This window comes from Dioscorea cayenensis, chromosome 19 (assembly GCF_009730915.1).
Source record: "Dioscorea cayenensis subsp. rotundata cultivar TDr96_F1 chromosome 19, TDr96_F1_v2_PseudoChromosome.rev07_lg8_w22 25.fasta, whole genome shotgun sequence".
Lineage (NCBI taxonomy): Eukaryota > Viridiplantae > Streptophyta > Magnoliopsida > Dioscoreales > Dioscoreaceae > Dioscorea > Dioscorea cayenensis.
In genome coordinates this window covers 9,960,732-9,985,092 of record NC_052489.1, presented here as the reverse complement: position 1 = coordinate 9,985,092, position 24,361 = coordinate 9,960,732, and the positions used below count along the sequence as shown (strand labels likewise).

At 41.7% G+C, this 24,361-nt stretch overlaps 1 protein-coding gene and 1 non-coding gene across 2 annotated transcripts; both read right to left on the bottom strand.

Moving 5' to 3' along the window:
• Positions 1-4,269: 4,269 nt before the first annotated feature.
• LOC120250806 lies at positions 4,270-4,376 on the bottom strand. Its single transcript, XR_005533142.1, has one exon. It is a non-coding gene; the product is annotated as a small nucleolar RNA R71 (small nucleolar RNA).
• Positions 4,377-19,080: 14,704 nt separating this feature from the next.
• On the bottom strand, positions 19,081-24,361 carry LOC120283436 (ABC transporter B family member 13-like). The gene is made up of 11 exons (XM_039290122.1): positions 24,049-24,361; positions 23,823-23,877; positions 23,448-23,623; positions 23,127-23,327; positions 22,752-23,011; positions 22,363-22,676; positions 22,041-22,264; positions 21,595-21,968; positions 21,099-21,523; positions 20,557-20,798; positions 19,081-20,481 (listed from the first exon to the last, which is right to left on the bottom strand). Exons 1-11 carry the CDS (start codon positions 24,325-24,327, stop codon positions 19,261-19,263), a joined length of 3,771 nt encoding a protein of 1,256 aa, XP_039146056.1. The 5' UTR covers positions 24,328-24,361; the 3' UTR covers positions 19,081-19,260.

The window sequence follows — 24,361 nt, the reverse complement described above, 5'->3', positions numbered from 1 at the left end:
AGTGTTGGTGTCTTGATTTTTAGATGCTTTTGTTGTGTTTTATAGTGGGTTTTTAATGTCATTGTGTGTTTTCATGTGGATTTGGCGAAGTTTAGGTCGTTTGAGTTTATTTTTTCGTGTTTTCTCTTATTAAAGTTGCCTTGTAAAACAAGCTCTGAGTGTTTAGTTGTGTTCAGAAATTTTTTGCAGAACCTGCAAAGTTTTCTAAGTGTACAGAGAAAACACACGCCCGTTCGCACGGGCGTGCGTCTTTGTTCAAAGCTCATTCAGAGAAGACAAAGGGGTGTGGACTCGCCCCTATGAGCGACCTTGCGATGGTCCACGGTCGTCGGTAATTTCCTCACGGGCATGCGTCTTCCTGCAGAGACTTGGCAAATTATCCTAAGAGCACACACAGTGGCGTGGACTCGCCCCTGTGGCGAACCTGTGAAAAACCCACGGGCGTGGGTATTTTTTCGCATGCCGTGTGAATCTCTGCAAACGAGCTCTCTCCATCCTGAGAAAACATAGGGACGCGCGGATGCCTTTGTGAGTCAGGCCTGTGACTGTCCATGCCAGTGTGGAATTTCTGCACGGGCGTGCAAAACACTTAGTGATTCTTCTCGGATGGACAAAGACGTCACAGGGGCGTGCGGCTGCCCCTATCTGTCGGGCGCACGGGCATGGGTATTTTCCACACGCCCATGCGTTTATATTCAAAGGCAGTGAGGGTTTTCCCGAGAGTGCACAGGGACGTGCATCAGCCCCTGTGAAGCTCTCCTGTGGAGGCGCAAGGGTATGTGTACTTTCCGCACGCCCGTGTGGATGTACAGAACGTCAAGAGGCTCGAGTCCTTTCAAAAGGATCATCATTTCTTCTCATTTTCACACTTTCCATTCATCTGCGATCACACTCACACTTTATTCGGATTTCCTATTGCAAATTTTGAGGGATTTTTGTTTAGGTTTTCCGGCCGATTCAAGTTTTTCCCATTTCACTTCGTCGGTAAGCTTTATCTTTTGTTTTCTTCATCATTTCTTGATTTTAATCGATGAAACTGGTGAATGATGCTTCGTCTTTGTAATTAGAATGATTATGCATGTTTAGAACGAGGTTAGAAACAATCTAACTGTGTATTCTTGGATTTTTGAGGTGCCCCGTAGATCTACACGGGCTTGCGGAATCCCACACGACCATGTGGATTTCTGCAGCATTACTTAATTAACTGGTTTAATCAATTTTTTTCAAATCTTGCAGCTTATGGCACATCGGTCTAAGAAGCAAGCCGAGAAATAACTGCAAGAGTCATCTCCTGAGTCCAAGGGTATGAGATATGTTATTCCGGAGCACCAGGCGCGTTTTAAGCGTTTGTCAAGACTTCGTTTCGGACAGATTCGGTTCCTGGAAAATAGAATATTGAGAGATCTATAGCAGGGAGATGAGTTCACAGATGAGGTCAATGATCTCATTTCGGTGGGAGGTTCGAGGCAGTTATTGTCAAATAGGGAGCCAGCCATTCGTGAGTTTACACTTGAGGTCTTATCGTCATTCGAGTTCGATAGATCTTAGGCGAGATTTGACAGTTTAGACACCATTCAGTTCAGAGCATTTGGACAACACCATAGCATAAGCATTACTAAGTTTTCAGTTCGGCTTGGCTTATACGAGGAGGCATTTATAGACACTGAGGAGTATTCCCAGTTACCGAAAAATTACTCGAGAGCTTTCACCCCACAGAGAGCTTGATAAGTGCTTGTGCGATAAGCATACGAAGTGTTCTTTCCTTGTGTTGAGCATTAATTTTCTCGGATTTTAATGCTAATATGTGTGTATTTATGTTAATTTCATGCAGGTAGGGTTGTGAGGCCGAATATGAAATAAAGAAGCCAATGTGGGTCGTAAATGCACCAATTTGCAGGAAATCTTGCTAAGGTTCAAACGCGAAGACATAGGTCCGGTTGGAGATGCAGGAATTTGTGCCAACCTCATCATATTCAAGCTAGTACAACTATTTGGAGGGGCATAATGGCAGTCACATTCAAGCATTCTGACTTGTGCATATAGAACAAGATCTCCACCATGTTCGCTATTGAAGAAGCAAAGCGATCCACGACGTAAACGTGTGCCTGTTTGCGTTACCTCGATGAAAGCATGGATTCGGGAGTATTTCAGGCCGGTACTATAGTAAGATATTGTAGTAAAAACTGTAGCAAGAATATTGTACCAGCACTGTTCACAGCCGGCCGAGAAAACAGGAAAACAGAGAATCCACACGGGCGTGTGGAAATTCCACATGCCCGTGTGAAAAATCCACAGGGGCTCTCATACAGGCATGTGAAATCCTGATTCCAGCTTTTTAAAAGCTGATTTTAGCCCCGATTTTAGTATTTTTTTCTCCACCTTTTCCCAAACTTGAGAGAGGGCTGTCGCTAGGGTTTTGAGAGGTATTGGCTAGGGCTTTGGAGAGGTTCTACAGCTCCGATATCACGCGTCGTTTGGAAGATGGTTAGTGGAAGAGCTTTCGTCGGCAGTGATCTGGCGAGGTGTATCCTATTCCTGACAAAGGGACCCTTGTGACGAGTTGAGGACTCTCCATAAGACCATCGCCATGACTAACGAGCGGGTTTTTATGGATGCTTTATTTTTACATTCAATTTCATTAATTGTATCTAGCTCCATGGAGAGCTAAACCCCTAGTGGGTACTTGGTTATTTATGAACCCTAGGATGTATTCGTTTCATTGAATCTCTTTATTATACTTTCAATTAATTGATGTTTATTGTGAGTTCCAATCTCATATGCTTGATTGTACGAATACCACCTAGAGTGACACTAGGGTTGAGAGTTCTTCTTGGTAACCCTTGTGAGTGAGTGACACACCATGAGAGTTAGACAAAGCTAGATTGGAGAGGGTTGAGAGAGTGAGTCGAGAGGTAGCGGAGCATCCCCTTTCCCCTCCGGTGTGATCTATCCTACCTCCACATTCCAAGAGTTCTTTGTGGCCATAGTAGAATGAATGGGCTAAGGGATGACCTTCCGCTGGGGCTTAGTTGCGAGTGCAACGGAGTGAAGCGTTGAAGTGATTTTAGCATCTAGGGCTTAATTGTTGCTAGGGATCTTTCACCTGGACCAAAGGGTTAGGTCTATACATAGGAATAGGGTTTATCATTTGGAATCCTTAGAGCTCATTGCAATTCTATATGAGTGCGAGGTATTGAGATTGTTCGATTTCTCCTCCAGGACATGTATAGAGTTAGGTATGGTTGACCTTAGATTTGGGACTATGCAATTAAGGATTTCCACGACTCACTATTGCGTTAATTAGGAAGCATAATAGAAGTTTCTTTCACTTGAAATGATTATCCTAGGCGGAATAATATCCGGGTACCCCATCTTTATCGATTGCCTTACCATCTCCTTTACTTGTGCTCTCTTTCTTGTTGTTTTTACTCTTGAGAATTGAATCTTCTCACACATATTACTATTTATCTTCCACATTAGTTAAAAAATAATTTAAGTGTCTTTATTCCCTACTCTCTATTGATACGATACCCACTCATCTGGGATTATTACTTCGACACCCGTGCACTTGCGGTGTACACGCATATACGGACATGTCAAGTTTTTGGAGCCGTTACAAGGGAGTATGCGTTTAGAGATACTTTCCACTTTGTTTTTCTTAGCTATTCATTTATTAATTCTATTTCATATTTCCTTATTCTATCATCATTCTAATTTTGTTTCCTTTCTTTTAGTGCAGCTCCAGGTTATGACCCAAGGGAACCCCTCCATACTAATTGAAGTTGATCCCGAGCTTGAACGTACACTAGAAGAAAAAAGAAAGAACCTGTGCAAGAACAGTCCAATCTAGCTTATTTGGAAGTAGAAGAATCTGAAAACATGGCAGAACAGAATGAGTAGCAGCGGACATTATCTGATTATGCCAGACCTTCACTATTGGGGACATAATCGAGCATTGTGCGTCCCCCGATTACAGCTCAAAACTTCGAGCTGAAGCCGACATTCATCCATATGTTGTAGCAATCCGCGCAGTTCAATGGTTTGGCCGATGAGGATCTAAACAGTCATACAGAGAACTTTCTCGAGGTGTGTGATATGCTCAAGATAAATGGGGTAACGGATGATGCCATCAAGTTGAGGGTCTTCCCAATTTCCATGATAGGGAGAGTGAAGCAGTGGCTACACTCATTACCTAGAGCATCAATTACCACATGGGAGGAGATGGTAGAAGCTTTTCTTGGCCGTTATTTGCCTCTCGAAAAATCTGCAAAACTTAGGAATGAGATCTCATCCTTTGTACAATTGGAATTGGAGTCTCTATTTGATACGTGGGAAAGGTTCAGGGAGCTCCTGAGAAAGTGCCCGCAATACAGATTCCTGGAGTGGATGATTGTTCTGACCTTTTACAATGGTCTGAATCCGAATATAAGGCAACTCTTGGATGCAGTAGCAGGAGGTACCTTAGGTAGCAAGACCCCCGGTGAGGCTCATCAATTAATTGAAGAAATGGGGTTAAACAACTACTAATGGAATGCCAGGGAGAAGAAAAAGGTGGGAGGTCTCCATGAGATAGATGAAGTGACTTCGTTGGCGGCTCAAGTGGAATCATTGAGTAAGAAGTTAAATCTTCTAACTTCGAATAGAGTAGCGGCCGTGATTACTTGCACCGGGTGTGGTGGAGGACATACTCCCTCCGATTGCCCGATATCTATTGGTGCTGCATCTTCGGTTGAGAACATCGATTTTGTAGGTAATATCATGAGGACTCAAGGGAACCCATACAGCAACACCTACAATACAGGTTGGAAGAATCATCCTAATTTCTCGTGGATAAACCAAGGTCCACAAAAGGCAATGGGGCCACCGGGTTTCCAACAACAAGGCCCAAATGTGGAAAACAGAGTTTCAGGTTTGGAGACCCGAATGACCGATTTGGAAAAGGCCTTAACTAGGTTTGTGCAATCGTCAAATACAAGGTTTGAATCAGTTGAGGCTATACTTCGTAATCATACCGCCTCCTTACATAATCTTGAAAATCAAGTGGGGCAGATTGTGAAGTACTTATCGGAAAGGCCACATGGAAGTTTGCCAAGCAATACCGAGACCAACCCTAGAGAGCATGTGAAGGTGATCACTTTGAGAAGTGGTCATGAGGTCGACGGTAGGCTTCCGAGTGAGAAGCCAAATGAACACGCACCCGAGGTTGTAGAGGTTGAAGAGCGAACAAGCAAAGAGAAGGAGGTGGCACCTCCACCTTTCAAGCCAAGGATCCCTTATCCCTCTAGATTGGAGAATGACCAAGGAGATGAACAATATAAGAAGTTCCTGAGTTTGTTTAAGCAACTCCACATCAATATTCCATTTGTTGAGGCATTGGCCCAAATACCTAAGTATGCCAAATTCTTGAAGGACTTGTTGACCAACAAGAGGAAGTTGGAGGAGAGTGCTTCGGTGATCTTAGATGCGTCTTGCTCGGCGATCTTGCAAAAGAACATGCCGAACAAGAAGAAAGACCCGGGAAGCTTCATCATTCCATGCAATATCGGCAATTTAAGTGAAGAAATGGTATTGGCGGATTCAGGGGCTAGCATCAACATCATGCCATACACCTTCTTTCAAAAGCTAGGCTTGGACAAGCCTAGACCTACTCAGATAACTTTGCAACTTGCGGACCGAACGGTGAGACATCCGAGAGACATTATCGAGGACGTGCTTGTCAAGGTGGAATAGTACATTTTTCCGGTTGACTTCGTAGTGCTAGACGTCGATGAGGATGGGGATGTACCCTTGATACTTGGGAGGCCGTTTTTGTGGACTTCCAAGGCATTAATTGACATAGACAGTGGAGAGCTAACTTTGAAAGTTGGAGATGACAAGCTCACATACCTCCTTGCTGAAGCTATGTGGCATTCTCTTGATTTCGATGATACTTTGTATTTTCTAGACTCTACTGATGAGATTGTTGATGAATACATGCAGGAGAAGTTCAATCCGGATCCATATGAAGGCTTGTTCGACCAAGAGGAGGACAATGAAGAAGTAATAATGCTTGGTTCGATGAAAGAAGTACCATCTACCCCGGGGATCTTGAAGAAGGTGCTCTGGAAATTGAAGAGGGCTAGGAGACGCTAACACGCGTCCGAATATGCGTGTAAACAGCAAGTGCACGGGTGTCGAAGTAATAATTACCCCGGTGAGTGGGTAGTCGAATCCACAAGGAACAGGGCTACTAGTACTAACTTCTTCTCTGCTTTCTAACCTAATGATAAATGGAAAGGTGTGGTGATCTAATGTGCGAAGAAGTGAATACCGGAGACGAATACGCAAGGGTTAAATGGATGGAGATCTCAATCAGTAAAAGTGGGGTATTCGGGCAATGCTCCCCCAAGGATTCAGGTATTAGGTACCGAATAAGCAAAGTGTTTCTATGATGAGTAAGTTAAGTCGTGGAAATCCAAATATAATCGGATCCGGCCTCCCGATCACCGATACTAGTCCCCTACGAGGTCCCGGTGGAGAAATCGCTCAATCTCAACACCTCACACCACATATGACTGCAAAGCACTCTAGGGATTCCAAGAGTTGTATCCGATTCCTAAAGATTGATCCAACCCTAATTCCCGGCGAAGGATCCTAACCCCCTACAAGGTCCCGGTGGAGAAATCTCTCAATCTCACGCCTCACACCAAATATGGTTGCATAGAGCTTAGGGAACGGAGATAGAATACACTCAATCGGAAGGGAGTGGGGACACTCCACTATCCCATGACTCACCCTCTCAACCCTCTTTAACCTTGAAGTTCTAACTCTAATGGAGACTTCTCTCATATCAAAGTAACAAATCATGCAAATCCAATCAACCACAAGGATTAATTAAACAAGCAAGCAATGAGAATACAAGATTAAAACTTAATCAAACTCAGATTAAATAGAAACACTAAGCAAATCCACAAAAGATGAGAATCCTAGGGTTCACAAGCCCAAATACCCTCTAGGGTTTTAGCTCTCCATGGAGCAACATACAAAACACACCATCAATGAATGAAAGTACATTAAAACCATAGAAATAAACCCCCTTATATATGAACTGATGGCCTTGATGGAGAGCTTCGACGTCTTGAAGGACCCACTCCGAAGCTAGGTTCACCGGTGGCTTCCTTGATGCTATGACGGAGGAGGAATCGATCAAAGTTGGTGACGAAGCGCCTCCAAAGCCACAAAGACCTCCTCTCCAAATCCTAGCCGTCTCACCCCTCAAGAGCCGCACAAAAGATGAGAAAGAATAGGGCAAAACGGCTATTTATAGGCCTTAGATCACGTCTGTCACGTACCCTCACGCGCCCGTGTGGATTTTCCACGCGCCCGCGTGGCTGCAGAAATTTCCACGCGCCCGCGTGAACAGTAATTTTGCTACAGTATCGCTATAATGAAATAGCTACATTACTTTTCACAAAACGCGATCCGAACACTCTTCTCTTAAGGCCACATGTCCGGGCACACGTCCATGTGGTAGGCTATAAAACTTTTCTTCATCGACGTATCTTTGAGAGGCCTTGCAATCTTCACAAAGAGAAGGAATATGAAGATGTGGCTGCCTTTGTGCCCTTCCAAATAGTGAATTGACTTGAATCTTCTTGGAAGTTGGCACACATCTCCACGTTTATGAATTGCTCTCGTGTCTTGGTCCTTGAATTGAACAAGAACTCCCAACATTGTGTCTTTATAGCCTATCTTTGCTTCCTTTTTACTCTTCAAGGCATTTACAACCTATATGCATAAAAGAACACCAAATACACAATATGAGACATAAACCACAGTAAAAATGATGCTCAATGCATGTAAAACATATATAAAAATATTTCTACTCAAGCACTTATCAGACGCCACCGGAAACACTCCAATGCTGTTGGAGGCATGCATGAACTGAACAATTTGGTTGAACCATTTCAAGGCAGTCTCAAGCCCGACAATTCACTCTCTACCCTCAAGAGATTTTGCTCATCATGTTTCCAAACCATGGGTAAGAGGGTAACTTTCATCTATGAGCCCCCATGAGGTAAGACAAGGTACGTCAAGCTAAGTGACGTTAAACAAGCGCTTCTTGGGAGGCAACCAAAATGTTTACTGTTTTCTTAATTTGGTAGTTTAGTGTTGCATGAATAAAGTGTTGAGTGTTGGTGTCTTGATTTTTATATACTTGTGCTACGATTTTATTGTGGGTTTTCAAGTTCATCATGTGTTTTCATATGAATTTGGCGAAGTTTTGGTCGTTTGAGCTATTTCTCATGTTTTTTCACTGGTATAAATTGCATATTGGGGCAGGCTCTGAATATGTAAGCATGTTCAGAAATTTTCTGCAGAGCCTACAGAGTTTTCTAAGGATCCAGAGAAAACACACTGTATTGTGAGTTTTCCTCGCAGGCCCGTGGGTAATTTCCGCACGGGCGTGTGAAGTCCCGCAGAGATTGGCAAACTTTCCAGAAAGCACATAGGGGTGTGGACTCGCCCCTGTGGGTGACCTTGTGAAAATTGCAAGGGCGTGGGTAATTTCCACACGCCCGTGCAAATCTCTACAGACGAGCTCTCCCCATCCCGAGAAGACACAGGGGCATGCGCTTGCCCCTGTGAGTTGGGCTTGTGAATGCCCACGCCCGTGTGGAATTTTCATACGGGCATGCAGAACACTTAGCAATTTTTCTCGGATGTCCAGAGCAGCCACAGGGGCGTGCGGCTACCCCTGTGGGTCTGGCGCACGGGCGTGGGTATTTCTCCCACACCCATGTATTTGGGTTCAGAGGTAGTGAATGTTTTCCTGAGAGCACACAGGGGCATGCTCCTGCCCCTATGAAGCTTTCTTGTGGTGGTACACGGCCATGTGTAACTTTCGCAAGCCCGTGTGGATGCGCAAGATTCTAAGAGACGCGAGTTTTTCATTAAAAATCTTTGTGGATTCTCTTTTTCTTCATCTCCAATCACCTGAAAACCACTCCTGATCAACTTCTCGTCCCTTTATCGTTGTTTGGAGGATATTTTTTTTCACATTACATGCTGATTTTAAGAATACTATCATCTATTTTATCGGTAACCCTTCTTATCCTCTTTTCTTCACAAATCTTAGTTTTTAATAGATTGATAACCTTGAGTTGTGCCAATTTTCATGATATAATGTCTTATGCATATTTGGGAATTCCTTAGGGCTGGTTTTAAGTTGAATTTTTGGAGAATTGGTGCACAATCGTGCGTTTTTCACACCCAGCAGATCCACATGTGCGTGGGTAATTTCCACAGGCATGTTTGGAATTCTGCAGTATGTTGTTTCTGAGTATTTTTTGATCATTCCTTCCTCATTTGTCGCAGGAATGGCACCGCACTGGAGGAGGCAAGAAGGCAAGTGCCCTAGGGAGGCTTCACCCTAGCTAGCACATATTGTATTTTTGAATCCTAAACATTAAGCTCGTTTAGAGCTACTATAGGAGCTTAGGTTTGACCAATTCCAGTTCGTGGACCTGAGTGTGCTAAGTGGGGTCTAGCGGGGTGATGAGTTAATCAGGGAGTTGGAGGCGCTGATGGTCGTAGGAGGCTGGCAGAGGTTATTATCTATACGAGAGCCAGTTTCAGGCCGCTGACTTTGGAGGTGCTAACGTCTTTTGAGTTTGTGGATGCCATACAATTTAGAGTGTTCAGTCGTTAATTTGCTATGAGTGTTTCTGAGTTTTCAGTTCACATGGACTTGTACGACGAAGCATATATAGAAACCGAGGAGTATGGACATCTACCAACAGATTACTTTGGCACCTTGAGTCCACAGTAGGCTTACCAGATTTTATACGAACAGGGGCAGCATGAACTGGGAATATCCAAGGCCACATGTTTGTCTCGGCTAAGCTACAGATATTTATTCACTGTCATTAGCAGATTTGTGGATGGCTGAGGTGATAATACTAGTACTCTAAGCCGACAGAGTCTGCTTTATCTATATTCCATGGCTAGATCTGTGCCTATTCATCTGGGTCACATTGTGGCGGATTACATGTGGTACCAGGGCCAGAACGTGAGAGTAGGAGTATTATTTGTTGGTCCCTACATTACTAGACTTATTCTGGGATGGGTCTCGGTGATGCTCTTCGGGATACCGATCAGACAGTTATCCCCTCTCCGCTTGGACTCGATACTCTCAGTATGATGGGAGTGGTGCACAGATATGGGCCTAGAGCTTACATTTTAGCCACTACCACCACTGAGAGCGCCGATCGTGATAGGGATGCAGCGGAGAGTTCCGCACCGACGGCGACCGAGACCTCAGGTGGCCCAGGTACCCTTTCAGGAGCCTATGATTGTATTAAGAGGCTCGAGAGCACTGTGAGTGTATTGTGGTCTGAGATCATTGAGATGCGATCGATATAGTCAGCACAGTATGTCGATATGATGGCCCGTTTCGACTTCTTACGACAGCTATTGAGAGGCAGACCACCACCTCCACCAGCATCCTTTGATCTTGCACCAGCAGCAGCAGAGGATCCATAGCGCGACATCGACACTTGATTTTATTTTCCTCGTCTTTTATTTCCACATTTTATTTTGGACTTGTATACTCAGAAAGGACTCTCCTTCTGAGTTTATTTTCATTTTGTATCTCGAGTTGTATTCATTGTCTTATCTTTTATATACTCGAGTTATTTTTATTTTTATTGAGCTTCAATGAACCCCCTCGTGTAAGCGTGAAGATGGTCTTGTCATCATGGAAATTGAGGATTAGTCATAGACATGGCCAATGTGTTTTACACTTGGCCGTGTGAACTTCACGACCCATTGGAACAACACTCCCAAGGACTTAGTTCCATCAAATGCAACACTAGGAGTCAGGGGAGTATTGTTTTGATTGCTTCTCCCACATCTGAATCTAATTGAGTTACATTATGAATGAGCTTGCATGTGTACATTGGGGACAATATACAACTTAAGTGTGTGTGTGTGTGGGGGGAGTTTCATAGTGCACGCATCTTTTTATACTAGTTTTGATTGATATACATGCTCACATAGCCAATGGCGGTTCATATTAGTTGCATTGATTGTATTCTTGAGTTTAGGAAAATTTTTAACATTGAATGTTTTCATGCTCTAGTTTTTGCTTGAATTTCTAGGAATTTTTGCCCGATTGACACATGTTGCACTACTCACCCTTTGAACCCTGTTGGAAACTCATGTTTGATGTATAAGGGACTAGTTTTAGTTGTTTCTTGTGTTAATTCAAAAAAAAATTGAAAATGAAGATGAAAAAAACAAAATAAAATGAAAAGAAAGAACAAAATAGTTTTGTTGTTTAGTTGTGTTTGTTGGGTGGAAAGAGCCACCACCTATGATGTATGAAGCTACTCTCATAAATCAGATACTAGTTATGCCCTAATGAGAGAAAGAGCTATCTCATGGGATATGTGAAAGCTACCACCCCGGTTAAAAGAGCTACCACCTCGAAAGTGTGAAAGCCACCTTAGCGGCCGCTTTGGAAAGGGCTACCTTAGAGGATGTGTGAAGCTACTACCCTTTTTGAATTTTTGTTGTTACTTTTTGTAGATAAATAAGTCCCTTATACATAGAACTTTGAGGAGTATACTTTTGGTCAACTTGAGTGAGTTCACACACTTATACTTTTGTAGAAAGAGCTACCACCTCAAAAGTGTGAAAGCCACCTTAGAAACAGAGATTGCTGAGGTTCGGGTTGCGCAGGCCGTACAGTACACAGAGTTCATGGCATGTTTCGACATGCTACAGCTGATTCTAGAGCAAGACGTCTCCTCATCATTTGTGTTGCGGCTGAGGACCCCTCTGACCCCTCCGGCATCACCATCACCACCTCCACCGGCACCCTTTGACCTAAAACCAGCATCAGCAGTAGAGGAGCCAGAGCGCGGCACCGACACTTGATTTATTTTCTTTCATTTTTATTACTTTTTACATTTCATTTTGGACTTGTATACTTAGAAAGGACTTTCCTTCTGAGTTTATTTTCATTTTGTTGTCTCGAGTTGTATTCATTTCTCTATATTTTATATACTCGAGCTGTTTTTGTTTTATTGAGCTTCATTAAACCCCCTCGTGTATGCGTGCAGATGGTCTTGTCATCGTGGAAATTGAGAACTTGTCATAGACACTGCTAAGGTAATTCGGCACTTGGCCATGTGTGTTTCACAACCCGTTGGAACACCACTCCCAACGAATTAGCTCCATCAAATGCAACACTAGGAGTCAATGGAGTATTGTTTTGATTGCTTCTCCCACAATTATTCTTGATTTATATACATCATGAGTGAGCTTCCATGTGTACATTGGGGACAATATACAACTTAAGTGTTGGGGGGGTGGAGGTTCATAGTGCACACATCTCTTTTATATTAGTTTTGATTGTTATACATCCTCACATAGCCAATGGCGGTTCACCTTAGTTGCAATGATTATATTCTTGAGTTTAGGAGAATTTTTAATATTGAATGTCTTCATGCTCTAGTTTTTTGCTTGAATTTGTAGGAATTTTTGCCCGATTGACACTTGTTGCACTACTCACTCTTTCAACTCTTTTGGAAACTCATGTTCGATGTTAAAGGGATTAGTTATTGTTGTTTAGTTGTACTTGTTCGGTGGAAAGAGCTACCACCTATGATGTATGAAGCTACTCTCATAAATCGGATACTAGTTATGTCCTAATGAGTGAAAGAGCTATCTCATGGGATGTGTGAAAGCTACCACCCCTGTAGAAAGAGCTACCACCTCGAAAGTGTGAAAACCACCTTAGCGACCGCTTTGGAAAGGGCTACCTTAGAGGATGTGTGAAGCTACTACCCTTTTTGAATTTTTGTTGTTACTTTTTGTAGATAAATAAGTCCCTTATAAGTAGAACTTTGAGGAGTATACTTTGGGTTGACTTGAATGAGTTCACACACTTACACGATTTCTGGTTTGTTGTCCTTTTTTATTCAAGTTTTTAGCTAGAGCGTTGATTTTTCATAGTTAGTGTTGAAATCTCCCATACTTGTAGAATACTCTCTTTGCATGCTTTGGTGAACCTAAGGCCAAGCACTTCCAATATTTCCTTCATCTATGCATACAATGTTTTAATTTTTGGTTGAGGACAAGCAAAAGCTTAAGTGTGGGAGAGTTTGATAAGTGTTTGTGTGATAAGAATACGAAGTGTTCTATCCTTATGATGAGCATTAATTTTATCGGGTTTAAACGCTAATATGTGTGTATTTATGTTACTTTCATGCATATAGGGTTGTGAAGCCGAATCTTAGAGAAAGAAGCCAATGTAGATCGTGAGTGCACCATTTAGAGGAAATCTTGAGAAGGTTCAAGCACAATGACATAAGTCGGGTTCAAGATGCTAGAATGTGTGCCAACCTCCTTGTATTCAAGCTAGCACAATGATTTGGAGGGGCGCAAAAGCAGTCACATTCTAAGTATTCCGGTTTGTGCATGTGTAATAAGATCTCCACCAAAACGGCCGTTCATTGAAGAAGCAAAGCGATCTACGATGTAAATGTGTGCTCGTTTACATTACCTCGATGAAAGCATGGTTTCGGTAGTGTTTCAGACCGATACTGTAGCAACACTGTAGCAGGGTACTATTTACGGCCGGCCGAAGAAGGAGTTATCCAGAGAAGCCACACAGGCGTGTGGAAATCCCACAAGCCCATGCGTTAATTCCACACGGGCCGGGTGAAATATTCACATGGGCGTGTGGATTCCCGATTCCTGCCCTATTTAAGGCCGATTTCAGCCCTGATTTCAGGATTCTTTTCTCCATCTTTTCCCCAACTTGAGAAAGGCCTGTGGCTAGGGTTTTGAGAGGTATTGGGTAGAGATTGGGAGAGGTTCTATGGCTCCGACATCGCACTCCATTTGGAAGAATCTTAGTAGAAGAGCTTTCATCGGCACCGATCCAGCGAGGTGTATCCTAGGGTGGACAAAGGGACCTTTGGACGAGTAGGGGACTCTCCATAAGACCATCGTCACGACTATCGAGGGGGTTTTCTATGGATTCATTGCTTTTACATTTGATTTCATTGATTGTAATTAGCTCCATGGAGAGCTAAACCCCCTAGTGGGTACTTGGATTGTGAACCCTAGGATGTATTTGTTTCATTGAACCTTGCTATTATGCTTTCATTAATTGATGTTTTTATTGAGTTCCAATCTTGAATGCATTGATTGTATGAATACTCCCTTAGAGTGACACTAGGGTTGAGAGTTCTTGTTGGTAACCCTTGTGAGTGAGTGACACACCACGAGAGTTAGACAAAGCTAGATTTGAGAGGGTTGAGAGGGTGAGTCGAGAGGTAGCGGAGCGTCCCCTTTCCCCTCATGTGTGATTTATTCTACCTCCAATTCCTCGAGTTCTTTACGGTCATAATAGAGTGAATGGGTTAAGGGATGACCTTCCGCTGGGGCTTAGTTGCGAGTGCAATGGAGTGAAGCGTTGAAGTGATTTTAGCATCTAGGGCTTAATTGTGGCTAAGGACCTTCCGCCTGGACCAAAAAGTTAGGTCTACATATAGGAAGAGGATTTATCACTTAGAATCCCTAGAACTCATTGCAATTCTATACGAGTGCGAGGTTGAGAGATTGTTCAATTTGTCCTCCGGGACATGTATAAGGTTAGGCATGGTTGACCTTAGATTTGGGACCATGTATTAAAGGATCTCCACGACTCATTAATGCATTACTTAGGAAGCATAATAGACGGTTTTGCACTTGAAACGATTGTCCTAGGTGGATCAATATCCGAGTACTCCATTTATACCGATTGCCTTACCTCTCCTTTACTTGTGCTCTCTCTCTTGTCTCTTTTACTTTTGTTTGCATTACATCTTACCACACAAATCACTATTTATATTTCGCTTAGTTAAGAAACAACTTAAGTATTTTTACTCCCTATTCCCTGTGGATACGATACACACTCACCTGGGATTTTATTACTTTGACAAACCTGTGCACTTGCGGGATATACGCAAGGGGCATTGTCAAGCTCATTGAAGATTTGGCGAATAATGAATGTCATTGGAGCACATGACAGAAAGCACCAAGGGCAGAAAGTATTTATGAAGTGAATGATACCACCGTACTGGCCGCAAAGATTAAAGCATTGACAAAGAGATTTGATCAATTCATGTTGGGTTCAAGCTCAAATTCTGGAGCAGTTTTGGCATGTAAAACATGTGGTGCCGGACATGTAACAAGACAATGCCCCATCTTCATTACTGCTTTGACACCAGTAGAGATGGTAGCCTATGTTAGTGGAGAACCAAGAGGGTCGGGAAATCCCTATGTTAATTGATAAGTGCTTGAGTAGACATATTTTTATATATGTTTTAGATGCATTGAGCATCATTTTTACTATGGTTTATGTCTCATATTGTGTAATTGGTGTTTTTTTTATGCATATAGGTTGTGAATGCATTGAAGAGTAAAAAGGAAGCAAAGATAGGCTATAAAGACACAATGTTGGGAGTTCTTGTTCAATTCAAGGACCAAGACATGAGAGGAGTTCATAAACGTGGAGATATGTGCTAACTTCCAAGAAGATTCAAGTCAATTCACTAGTTGAAAGAGCACAAAGGCAGCCACATCTTCGTGTTCCTTCTCTTTGTGAAGATTGCAAGACATCTCAAAGATACGTCGATGAAGAAACGTTTTATAGCCTACCACATGGACTTGTGCTCGAACAGGTGGCCTCAAGAGAAGAGTGCCAGGACATGTGGCCTACCACATGGACGTGCGTTTGGACCGCGTTTTATAGCAGTAATGTAGCAAAATTACTATTCACGCGCCCGCGTGAAAATTCCTGCAGCCCACGCGGCTGATAAGTGCTTGTGTGATATGAATGCGAAGCATTCTTTCCTTATGTTGAGCATTACTTTTCTCCAGTTTTTACACTAATATGTGTGTTTTTATGTTACTTTTGTGTAGGTAGGGTTGTGAGGATGAGTATGAAGGAAAGAAGCCAATGTGGATCATAATGCACCGATTTTGGAGGAAATCTTGCTAAGGTTCAAACGCGAAGACATAGGTCGGGTACGAGATGCTAGAGTGTGTGCCAACCTCCTCGTATTTGAGTTAGCACAACCATTTGGAGGGGCACAAGGGCAGTCACACTCAAGCATTCCGACTTATGCACATAGAACAAGATCTCCACCAACTTGTCGGTCATTAAAGAAGCAAAGCGATCCACGACGTGAACGTGTGCCCGTTTGCGTCACCTCGATGAAAATATGGACTCGGGAAGTGTTTTAGGCCAGGTAATGTAGCGGAACACTGTAGCGAAAGTAATGTAGCAGCACTGTTCATAGCCGGCCGAGAAAACAGGAATTCAGAGAATCCACATGGGCGTGTGGAAATTATACACGCCCGTGTTGAAATTCCACATGGGCGTGTGAGGCCCGTGTGGTCGTCCGATTCCAGCCCTATTTAAAGCTGATTCAGCCCCGATTTTAGCATTTTTTTCTCCATCTTATCCCCAACTTTAGAGAGGGTTTCGGCTAGGGTTTTGAGAGGTATTGGCTAAGCTTTTGGAGAGGTTCTATAGCTCCGACATCATCATTCCTGAGGAAGAAGATTGGTAGGGAAGCTTCCGTCGAGGCGTATCCTATACCAGATAAGGGAATCCTTGGACGACGAGTAGAGGACTTTCCACAAGACCATCGACATGACTATCGAGTGGGGTTTCTCTATGGATTTCTTGCTTTTACATTCTATTTCTTTGATTGTACTTAGCTCCATGGAGAGCTAAACCCCTAGTGGGTACTTGGGTACTTGGGTACTTGTGAACCCTAGGATGTATTTGTTTCAATGAATCTCTTTGTTATGCTTTCAATTAATTGATGTTTGTTGTGAGTTCCAACCTTGAATGCTTGACTGTATGAACATTTCCCCTATAGTGACACTAGGGTTGAGAGTTCTTGTTGGTAACCTTGTGAGTGAGTGACACACCACGAGCGTTAGACAAAGCTAGGTTGGAGAGGGTTGAGAGGGTGAGTCGAGAGGTATAGGAGCGTCCCCTTTCCTCTCCGACGTGATAGATTCTACCTCTGTTCCTCGAGTTATTTGCGGCCATAATAGAGCGAATGGTCTAAGGGATGACCCTCCGCTGGGGCTTAGTTGCGTGTGCAATGGAGTGAAGCGTTGAAGTAAGCTTAGTATCTAGGGCTTAATCGTGGTTAGGGACCTTCCACCTGGACCAAAGGCTTATTACGAGATTAGTGCTGGGCATGGGTCTCTTGGATTCGATTCGTGGGGCTTAGAAGACGAGTATACCTACCCCCCTGAGTTTAGAGACACTGAGATTGATGGGCATGGTCCGCAGAGTTCGGACAGGGGTTTATACTTTGGTGCTACCAGCTCCAGAGATAGCTGAGGATGAGGGTGATCATGCTGAGGCTTCCCAGCCTGCCCCCGAGCCTCAGCCAGCACCGATGGAGACCGAGGCACCTCCGACGGCAGAGGACGCACCCCCGTGAGTTTGTTTTCACCATCTCGAGCCCATGATCGCTTTGAGAGGCTCGAGAATACGGTGGGAGTGATACGGGCAGAGGTGCCTGAGGCTCAAGCAGAGATTGCCGAGATTAGGGTTACGCAGGTCACTCATTACACAGAGACAACCTCCTCGAAATACCCAGGCAATTATGTTTTGAGGGATATTTTAGGCATATTTCAATAAGAGTTGGAGCTACAATTTGGAGGAAAGGTCAAGGCAGTTTTCAATGGGGCTACTTCCTCGATTCTTATCGATTTGACCACTCATATACTCATCAAGGGAGTCACCCAATGTCATCAAAGGTGGCATATTTGGATTCTTTTAGCAATGGCTCTTTAGAGATTGGAGAAGCTTCATCGATTTTGGAGAGAAAGCAAGGATTAAGGAAGTTTTTACAATGATTTCATTTGTATTTGATTCTTATTATTTGATTTTGTATTGCTTTTCTACAAGGAGGTAAAACCTCATTTGGTATTAAGGCATGTTGAACCCTAGAACTTCATTGTATTTGTGATTTTTCATGTTTGATTCCTTATTTGCGATTTAGTTTTAGATTTAACCTTGTATTATTCATGGCATGAAATCCTTTATAGCAAGAGCTCAATTGTATATTTAATCACACTAATGTGAGTTGAGAAACCCATTGATGTTAGATTTACAATGGTTGAAGGGAGTTGAGAGTAAGCTTGTAGACATTTTCCCTTGGTTTTCCCAAATAGGTTGACTCTATCTTTGAGTATCACCGAGTGTAAGGGAATCGTAGAAACTTTAGTGAAGAGAGAGATCACCACCAAAGCTTGTATGGAATTAGAGGCTAGTTGGCTTGAGAATGTGATTAGCCTAATTTAGGAGACTCAGTCACCTCGCGATTAGGATCCCTAAAGCCTTTGTGCAGTCATAAAGGGCTTAGTGAAGAGAGAAAGATACTAAAGCCTTGTAGGGGACTAGTTGTTGATTGCCTTAAGAAAGTTATCGACATAGTTAAGGATACCCATGGTCCCAGTCTTTCAATTAGGAATCAATAATCAAATCTAATGCTTCAAGTCATAGTTCTTGTGGGATTCAGTGCCAGGATACCTCCTCTCCTTGATCATTTCAATTTTTAGCTTTGGGTAATCTTCATTATTAGCGTAGGGCTAAATAATAGAGAAGTAGTTAATACCAATGATTTCATTCCTCATGGGATGTGGCAACACTTTCATCACTCTATTACTTGAATGGCTCGTGCACTTGTAGTGCACTATCACATGTTCAATGGGTGGCCATTGCTCCATATTCTGATAATTGATATTTGGCTTTCATATTGCTATTGTACGAGTTCAGGGAATACTATATCTTGCTGGGATTTGAGTTTAGGGTGTTGCTCAGCCCTCCTTGGACTATCATGGCTATTGTCGTGAGCCATCATATGAGTCGAGGCACGACAAAAAAAAAAACAAAAAAACAAAAAAACAAAAAAAAAACGAAGACAAACTGTAAATCAAAAGATCAGAAAGAAACTACCCATCCATCACTAACCCTTGCCAGTGACATGGTTATCTTTTTGTCAACTATTTTTAATTTTCATTAATTTTCAATAGATCTTGAGATTAATCCAATTTCTTTTTACAAAAGATAGAATAAAATAGCTTGCCACATCTGAGTCAGAGATGGACAGCGAACAAATAAAGGCGACAAAACTTCTTCAGCTGAAGTTTTTGTTGCACATTCCCTCCACTTCAAATCTGAAGCACCAACTACATACCAATCACACAAGATTGTTGCTGTAATTGAACAAGCTGGGAGTACAAACTTGCGGGCTTTTCAAGTAGATCACAATGTCTCCCAATTTCTTGGACTTTTCCCCCTTGAAGTACCACAATCATATTAGCATCTTGAATTGTTGATAACCTGTGAGCAACCACAACAGTTGTTCTTGCTTCCATAAGTCTGCGCAGAGCCTCCTGGACCAGTTTTTCTGACGCTGTATCCAATGCACTAGTGGCTTCATCAAGAAGAAGAATAGATGGATCTTTCAAGACAGCTCTAGCAATTGCTAATCTTTGTTTCTGTCCACCTGAAAGTTGCGAGCCTCGCTCTCCTATTGATGTACTGTACCCTTCTGGCATTCTACTTATAAATCCATGAGCATTTGCAGCTTTAGCAGCTTTCATTACCTCAATCTCTGATGCACCTTCCTTCCCATATGCAATGTTTTCATAGATAGTTGTTGAAAACAGTGCTGGTTCTTGCTGAACAAAACCAATTCTTAGTCTCAAGGATTTTAAGTTTAGATTTCTAATGTTCTTATTGTCAATGAGTATTGACCCGTGGCTTGGATCATAGAATCTCATTATGAGAGCAATCACACTACTCTTTCCTGATCCACTTCTCCCCACAATTGCAAAACTAGTTCCTGCTTCGACTTTTAGATTCATGTCATCAAGAATGGTCACTTCAGGCCGTGTGGGATATCTGAAACTCACGTTTCTGAATTCTATATCTCCTTTAATTTCTGCCACAATTTCTGAATTTCTGTCGTCAGGGTCTATCCTTGTTCTTCTTTCAAGGATGGAAAACACTGAACCAAGAGCTTGTGATCCTTTAACAATGTCAGGTGCCATCGATAGAGTTTCAGCTATGCCAATTGCAGTGATGATCAGCACCATGAAGGACTTCATGATGTTACCGAAGTTAGAATTTCCATGCTTGATAAGTTGGGATGCATACCAGAGGCTAAGTGCATAGGAACAAAACACAAAGAGCTGAGACAAACCGAAACCAATTCCTGATATATGGCCCCTCAATGTAGCTTGTTTCTTCGGCTCATTTAGTTCACTTATGAAACGGGCTGAAATTCTATCCTCTGCACCAAATGCTGCCACTGTTCTTATGTTCGTGATGGCTTCTCGGGCAATTGATGTAGCTCGAGCATAGGCATGTGTGTAGTTTCCTCCAAATCCTTTTAAAAATAAATGCTGCAAGTTTGATAAGAAGATGACGAAATTAGGATGTTATGAGAAAGAAAAAATAGTTTGGTTAATAGTTATTACCTCAGCTATTGATGCACCAATTATGAGAGGTAATGTGGCAACAACAACAAAGGCCATGCGCCAACTGAGTACAAATGCAATTACAAATGCCGTCACAGTTAGAGCTACATTCTGAACAATTGTCGACATTCTATCCGCAAGTGCACTTCTAACTAATGTTGCATCAGCTGCTAAAGACGAGGTGAGAAATCCACTGTTGTTATCCTCCAAATCAAACCACCCAATCTCATTTTTCAGGATTGCTGCAGCCGCACAAAAAAAAATAAAAAATAAAAAATATGAAAGTCACAAATTTCACAGAATTTGTTAGTGATGGGGAGACAGGAATTTCATTCTTGATTTCCCTTTATTTCAAATGATGAAAATTATATGAGATTCATAGACTAACTGCATAGAAAATATTTCTCTATTTATCTATGGATTTCAGCTTTAATCTTTTTTTTTTTCTGAAGATAAAAATAAGTGTATTTTGAATTGCATACTTATTGACACTTTGAAGTGAAACTGCAGGGTGAAAAATAGCAAAGGAAACAAGAAAAAACCTGAAAACATTAGAAGGCGAACACGGGAAGTAAGTTTCTCTCCCATCAATGTATAGAAGTAGTGTTGCAGTAAGTATATGGGCACAGTGCTAATTGCTGCTGCGATAAATATAAGTGAGACGACCTTTATCTCATGCCTGATCTTCACATTGTCATGAGTATAAAGTGTATCGAGGATGTGAGTGATGCCAAGAGCAAACAAAGGGCCTTCAATGCCTGCCAATATAGCACCTACTGATCCCATTACTCCATATGGCCACTCTGGTTTATTTAGTTTTAAGAATTTGCTTATTGAAGGCGTTCTTTTTGACTCTATTGAATCCAATTCAGTGATCTTGTTATCTCTGATGACCACTGATTTTGAACTCCCTTTATCATCTTTGTTAACATGAATGTCAAGATAAGTTGATGTTTCTGCATAAGTCCTGCAATGAAAAACATTGAGGACTACACAAAAAATTCAAATATGATAAGACGACTTGAGAAGAGAACTTACTTTTGTCCCTTGGTAGTATCCTCACTCAAATTTTGGCTGCTTGATGATAACTGCAGACGTACTAGCATTGCATACTCTCCGTTGTCTTCCTTTGACATTAACTCTGTATGTGTTCCACTTTCAATGATTTTTCCATTTTTTACGACAGCAATCAAATCTACATTGCTGATTGTCGATAAGCGGTGTGCAACCACAACTGTTGTTCTGTTCATCATTACTCTTTCTAGAGCTTGCTGAACATGGCATTCAGATTCAGCATCTAGAGCACTTGTGGCTTCATCCAAAAGTAGAATCTTTGGATTTCTTATTACAGCTCTTGCGATGGCAATTCGTTGTTTTTGGCCTCCTGAGAGTTGAGTTCCACCTTCTCCTACCTTTTCATTCAATCCACATGTCAATAAAATTGAAAAAGCATTCTGATTAAATTCAGATACTGTTATACTAACCTCTGTTTTGTAACCATCAGGTAAAGTTTGTATAAAAGAATGTGCATTGGCAACTTTTGCTGCTTCAATGATCTCCTCCATTTCTGCATCTTCTTTGCCATAAAGTATGTTTTCAGCAATAGAGGTTGAAAATAATGCAGGTTCCTGACTGACTAGTCCCATCTGGTTTCTTAGCCATTTCAATTGAAGCTTTTTCATGTCATAGCCATCCAAGAGAATTTCACCTAATAATAAAATCAGTGCTCATTCCATTTCTCAAATGACATTAAATGCTTGCGATGAGGAATTCATATCTATCTTATCAATCTATCTATCTATCTACCTGATGTTGGCTCATAAAATCTTTCAATTAAGGATATGATGGTGCTTTTCCCTGATCCACTTTGACCAACAACAGCATGTTTTCTTCCAGCCAGAATCAATAAGTTTAGTTCTTCAAGAACCAGATTCTTGCGTGAAGGATACGAAAAAGACACATTGCAGAAGTCAATGTTTCCTGAAAATTTTTGTAAGACGATTCCCTTGTCACTAGTGTTTGAAGCACTTGACATATCATTGATCATGCTAATTATGTAGCTTGCCGCAGCCTGGCCTTTAGCAAAAGAACCAATGTTTGGCGCTGCCTGTCCAAGAGCACTGTAAATGCAAAGCTTACATTTTAGTGAAAGAAAGTTGATCAGGAGCACATGTATTTTCCTACATTGAACTTACAAGCCACTGAAGATAACATTCAGAATTGTGGTAAAGGCTTTGGCACCATTTGTAACTTTATGTCTCACTAGAACACCTGCATACCAAAGAAGCAATGACCATGCACAAAATAGTAGCCCATATGTTGTGCCTACCCCTAGTCCTTTTGCAAGTCCGCTTTTCTTGCCAAACTCTAACGCTTTTTTAATTGACCTCGAATAAGCTCCAAATGATCTTTCCTCTCCGACATATGAATGTACAGTACGAATTTGAGACATTACCTATCATTTTTTTTTTTTTTTGCAATGTTAGATTAGTACCTCATGTATCTCTTGTGTTTATGTCCATATAAAATTTTTCAAAATGCAGTATTTCATTCTGCATATATTCATCTACCTCATCAGCAATTTTGCCTGCTTCAGCATATGCGGCCTCACCCTTTTTTGATAAACCAGACATTGTCACAGTATGTATTCCTCCAGCAATGACCATCAATGGAACAATGGCTAGAGTGAGTAATGTTAGCTGCCATACCGATGAAAACCCGACAATGAATCCAACCAAAAATTGAGAAATGTATCGTAAACAGTGACCAATCTGCAATTCAAAAATCAAGGATCATTTATTGAATGATTTAAGATTGAACTTAATTTAATGAACTCATTAAAATGATCAATTCAGAATGTTCATCAAAGTATTCATTGATCATAAATGTACTTTATCACCAATGGCATCCTGTACAAGTACTGCATCACTTGAAATATGATACAGTATGTTATTGTTCTTTGCATCTGCATCAAACAAATATATTTCTTGCTTCAATACTGACTGCATATATTTTACTCTTAAACTGGATGCTTGTCTTTCTCCTGTTTGCATCCAACATGATACTCCTGCATAAATAAAGTCAGTCATAAAATTTGTTCAATACTAAATTCTAATCTTTATTCGAAAAGATTATTAACTGGATTTTTTTTATTTTTTTTTCGTTTCATTTTTATGTATTAGGTGAATTGCAAAGATGAAGAACTAGGAAGATTGAGTGATTGAGGTATATGTATGTTATTAAAAAAAAAATTCTTCAGGACATACCTATCCAAGATGATGCCATGACAAGAAGCCCCAAGTAAACCAAGTACAAAGCATTCTGCAAGTTTGTAATGAGATATGTTTGATGTTAGAGAACATTGAATATCAAGAATTAATACTGAATATATTAGTGTCAATATAGTGAACCCGCTTACTGACTGAATACCAACGTTGTGGCAAATGGAGGTTTGGACCATTGATGACAAATTAGTGTTGCAAAAACTCTCACCTTTGACACCTCTGAAGAAAAACTTTGGAGATCACTGGAGAGACTTCCCAAAGAATTAATGAGTCTCCCAAAGAGAACAAAGAAGACAGGAAGAGCAGCACCATGAATGCATGATCCCACTGAGCCAAAGAATATCAAGAACCAGTCAAGCCTTTCTGCGCTAGAGAACAAGCCTGAAACTGAAGGAGCAGCAGCAAATGCAGTATGCACAGAATTAGAGTTAGAATTGGATTCTTGGACCTCATCAGGAGCCAATGTAGACAGCTCCATGTCTTCCATTACTCCGCAAGTGAAAAGTAGTACGAGCTACTTA

Excerpts from the sequence above, each read along its gene's own strand:
- LOC120283436 (XM_039290122.1), bottom strand. The coding sequence starts at position 24,327 with ATGGAAGACATGGAGCTGTCTACATTGGCTCCTGATGAGGTCCAAGAA. Across the intron at positions 20,799-21,098 it reads TCGCCTTCTAATGTTTTCAG|CAATCCTGAAAAATGAGATT; the intron begins GTTTTTTCTTGT and ends GTGCGGCTGCAG. Across the intron at positions 20,482-20,556 it reads TTGGTGCATCAATAGCTGAG|CATTTATTTTTAAAAGGATT; the intron begins GTAATAACTATT and ends TCAAACTTGCAG.